The sequence below is a fragment of the Asparagus officinalis genome, chromosome 7 (genome assembly GCF_001876935.1).
Source record: "Asparagus officinalis chromosome 7, Aspof.V1, whole genome shotgun sequence".
Classification (NCBI taxonomy): domain Eukaryota; kingdom Viridiplantae; phylum Streptophyta; class Magnoliopsida; order Asparagales; family Asparagaceae; genus Asparagus; species Asparagus officinalis.
Genome location: NC_033800.1, coordinates 98,684,055 through 98,688,458, shown reverse-complemented (window position 1 = coordinate 98,688,458; position 4,404 = coordinate 98,684,055). Strand labels below are relative to the sequence as shown.

Sequence of the window (4,404 nt, the reverse complement as noted above, 5' to 3'; positions counted from 1 at the left end):
CACCAACCAAAGGGGGTTTCTTCTCCTTCCTCTCCTCCCTAATTTAGGTCCACGATTTGAGTATAAATCAAGAGTTTCATCGCCTTCATTGGTCAAGCTTGTTTATTCGGCCGCTTTGCCTTACAAACTCCAGCGTTTAACACCTCATTATTCTTTATGAGTTACTACCACTCCTTGGGATTACATTTATCTTGAGAGGTGATTCTCCGAGAGACATTATCTTCATCGGAGTTTAGCTGCGGCATTCAAAGGCGACCCTTCGATTTGAATTTGAGCTTTTCAATACAGAGCTCCGCTCATACCAAATTCGAAGTTAACAATAACTCGACAACTTCGTTCATGGGGTCACCGGAGGTGTAATCATCTCTACCATCACTTCTCCCCACAGCCAAACTTTTTATTTTTGCTTTTTTGAGCCAAGAAGTGAGCAATTTTTAATTTCTTAAATATCAATAAAGTTGTTAATTTTTTGACCCAAAAACATGGCCCACTCTGCAAAGACAATGCATCATGAGTCTTTTTTCTTAGGATTCAAGGTTGGGTGTTAAAGAGGGTGTTTGAAAAGGCTTATTTTTTAAGCTTATAAGTTAGTTGGCTTTTAATGATTTTTGGCTTTTTGATAAAAATACTATAAAAATTGTTTGAGTAGAATAGAAATTTGCTTGGTCAAACATAACTTTTTAAAGTGAGCTTATAAGCTAGTTTTTTAAAAACTAGGATATATCAGTTTTTTAAAACGGGACTTTTATAAGCTAACTTATTTGGCATTTTATCAAAAAGACAGAAATAAAAAAGCTATCTTAAAAGCTAGTTTGATTGAAAAATAAACCTCCTCAAACACCCTCTAAATCAAGTAGGACTTGATTTTGTTTTCATGACTAAGAGGGTGTTTGGCAACTCCTCCACTATCCAAGTTAGTTGAGCTAATCTACTTAAAAGGTTGAGTTGTTAAAATTGGGCTAACTCCAAACTTGATTTACTTAGTTCAAATATAGGCCCCTAGTCGGATTAGGATTGAACCAACCCCCTACATTACGTGTAACTAACCTGGTCAAAGTCTTAACGTGATTAGTGGGGAGTAACCAAACACACTCTTAAGAGATGTACCTCACGATATGGGCTTCACTATACTAGCATCCGACCGTGTCTGGTGAATTCCATGGCTGTCCTTTACTAGCCTGCACCCTGATGAATCCTTCATCCTAGCTGGCAAGTTCGGTCGGCTCAGTTGAAACCAACTGAAATTTTCGTAAACCAAAACTGAACCGTGTAGAGTATGAAACCGAACCGAACCACTTAAAATATGTCGGTTTGGTCAGAATGAGCGCTTTTAGCTGAGGTTTGCTCAACCATAATTTGGTTATAGTTGATGTTGGGTCAAGAGTACTACCTAACCATGGTTGTTTTCTTCAACTGATAAACTAACAGAGAGATCGTTTTGCAAGTCCATTTAAGGGACTAATATCTAATTTCCATGATTTAAGGAACTAATATGGAATTATTGAAAATTTAAGGGACTAACATCTAAAAACCCTAGAAAATAACGCTGCAGGTTTAGCATGCTGAGCCACGTTTTAAGCCTAATCATTATACTACTACATCATGAAATTTGCGAAGATAAACAAACTTGGAGGAATCATGAAATTTCCACATTTCTTAGGTTAGGTTTTAGGTAATTTCTGGTTTGTTTATGGAATAATGGTAATTTTGAAAGAATGGACATTTTAATTTCTTCTATCGTTAATTTTTTTTCAAAAATAAATATCTATACCAGCATATCTATACTGTTATCACTATCTTTTACTATTATAAAAGTGTGTTGCCTGTTGAAACATTTCCTTCTAAAATGCCCTTCAAAATATATACACGCACAGGCGAGGGTGGACAGTGGTGAGCATGAAGACGGTGAGCAGGCGAGTTCAGGAGCAGAGCTCAAGGACTGAGCAGAGGGCGGCTCGAGCTCAGGTGGCCAGCGGGAGGAGAAGAGTTCAGGGCGGTGCTTTGGTCGGAGGTAGCGGCGATTCAGAAGTTGGGCGACGGGGAACAGGCAGAGGAGAGGAAGGGCGGGAGAGAGCGAGAGAATGAGGAAGAGAGAGAGAGAGAGGAAGCTCAGTGTGAGTTTCTTGGGTTGAGAGAGAGAGAACGAGATGATGGAGGGGCTGAGCTCGTTGTGGCTCTTGAGGAAGAAGAGAGAGAACGAAAGAGAGAGGTGAGGGTTGATGTCTGGCGGCGTGAAAAGAGAGGAGGGTGTCGGCGGATGGGTGCGGGGCCAAAGAAGTGGGGCGCGTGGGAAACGAGGTGGGAGAATGCATGAATTAGGGATGATTTAGGGAGTAGGGTAGGGGAGAGAGAAAATGAGAGAGAGATGTTCCATAAGTGGGAGAGAAAAACACAGGGAAAATACCCCCTTTTAAAATAATATAAATAATAATAATAACAATAATGACTAACCGAACATTAGTTTAAAAGTCTTTACCGTAACAACTAAATCTATAATTAGCAATACCATTAAAATAATATAAAAATCGTATTTTTAAACCATAAAATCCTAGAAAATTAGGGAAAAATACAAATACTCTTTTGAAAAATAATATTTAATATTTAAATACTAGAAAATTTTATTTAAAGCAGTATCGAAAATCACTGTCCTTACAAGCATATTGTCTGTCCGACTTCTGAAAATTTGAGTTTCCATACCATGTAAAGAAATTGGTCTTTACAGTGTACACACACTCAATTAACTTAGCTTGTGTATCAGCTCTTGTTACATTAGTTGAGTACTGCATTTACCTTAGATCTCAGTGAGACCACTTGCCTGTGGAGATTTAAAAGCAACTCTAGCTAAAAATAGTATACGTGTGTTATAAATTATAATTTCTAATTTTCAGTAACGAGGCCCTATCTATTTGGTTCTTAATTCTTTTGATGAGCACTGAGATCATGCTATCCAACTGTCCGAATTTTTTATGCATATGAGTCGCTTCTTTCCTTTTTTATGCCTCTGCTAGTACCCGAGTAACATAGAGTGAAAGTTATCTTTAATATATGCAAGTTATTAACGAGCGACTGTTGTTTTCCTCTAATCACTTCTTAATTATGAGTTATATTAATACCTCATGATTTATATAATATTTACATATTTTCTATTTTATTGAATAAGATGAACATGTTTAAACTTTTTGGCTTTTAATAGTAACCATATATTCGAAGCAAAGTCATGATCATGCTTAGCTTATTCCTAAATTCCTGTTTTTATAAGTCGTTATTGATAAATCATTTTATTTAGGTTAGCATGGCCCGTAACTACATCAGAGATAAGAATTGGATGTACGTGTGTCGTGCAGAATGCATGGTGTTGTTAGTGATATGGTCCGACATGGGAGACTCATTTGTCCATGTAAATTATGTGTAAATAAGTTGCATCAATTGGAGTAAGAAGTAGAACTTCATGTTGTGATGAATGGTTTTGTTAGCGATTACATAACTTGGGTATATCATGGAGAAATTGAAGGTATCAGTGATGCAAATGAAGAAGAACAAGAAGAAGACAACTTGTTTCTCGATGAGGAAATGGATGAAATGGTTGAGGTAGCTCTTGGTAACACTACCCTGTTGAAGATCTTCCTTCCAGAGGAGGACATCGTGAAAACAATTATGATAAATACATGAATGATGCTAGAAGGCCAATTTATGAGAATACAAAACACTTCACACTGTCATAGTTTTCCATCTATTCTAGATTAAATGTCTAAATAAATAGAGCAACAAGTCATTTACGATGCTCCTCAAGTTTCTTAAAGATTCTATGCCTCCGAGGAACCATGTGCCTGAGAGCTGGTACAAAAGACAATGTCTAATCTGGGTCTAAACTGTGAGATGATTCATGTATGTCCGAATCATTGTATACTTTATTGGAAAGAAAATTCAGATAAGATAGAGTGTCCTACTTGCGGAGAGGCTCTATAAGAAGAAAGTACATGGTCAGATGAAAGATATACCTATCAAGATAGTATGATACTTTCCCATAACACAGAGTCTATTCAAGTGTAAGAAGACAGCAGTGTCAATGACCTGGCATCATCGTGCTCGTCCAAGTGAAAATGGATGAATGAGTCAACCTAAGGATACGCCTGGATGGAAGGATTTTGACAGTAGGCACCCAATACTTAGCCAAGAACCTTGCAATATCAGGTCGCACTGGCTAGTGATGTCTTTTGCCCCTTTAGATTTAAGGGCAATCCCTACAGCATATGGCCTGTTGTGATGATGGTTTATAACCTCTCACCGTGGTTGGCTATGGACCAATCCTATTTTATGATACCTCTTCTTATTGATGGTCCTAAGTCACCGGGAAAAATATTAACATTTATCTTCGACCTCTTATTGAAGATTTGAGGTGATCTT

The 4,404-nt window shown here is 37.5% G+C and overlaps 1 protein-coding gene across 1 annotated transcript in view; it reads left to right on the top strand.

Moving 5' to 3' along the window:
* Positions 1-3,669, top strand: part of LOC109847547 (NAD-dependent malic enzyme-like) — a 41,461-nt gene extending 37,792 nt beyond the window's left edge. The window contains 2 exon segments of the mRNA XM_020416779.1: positions 3,287-3,357; positions 3,474-3,669. Of these exon segments, the coding sequence (XP_020272368.1) occupies positions 3,287-3,357; positions 3,474-3,669 (267 nt within the window).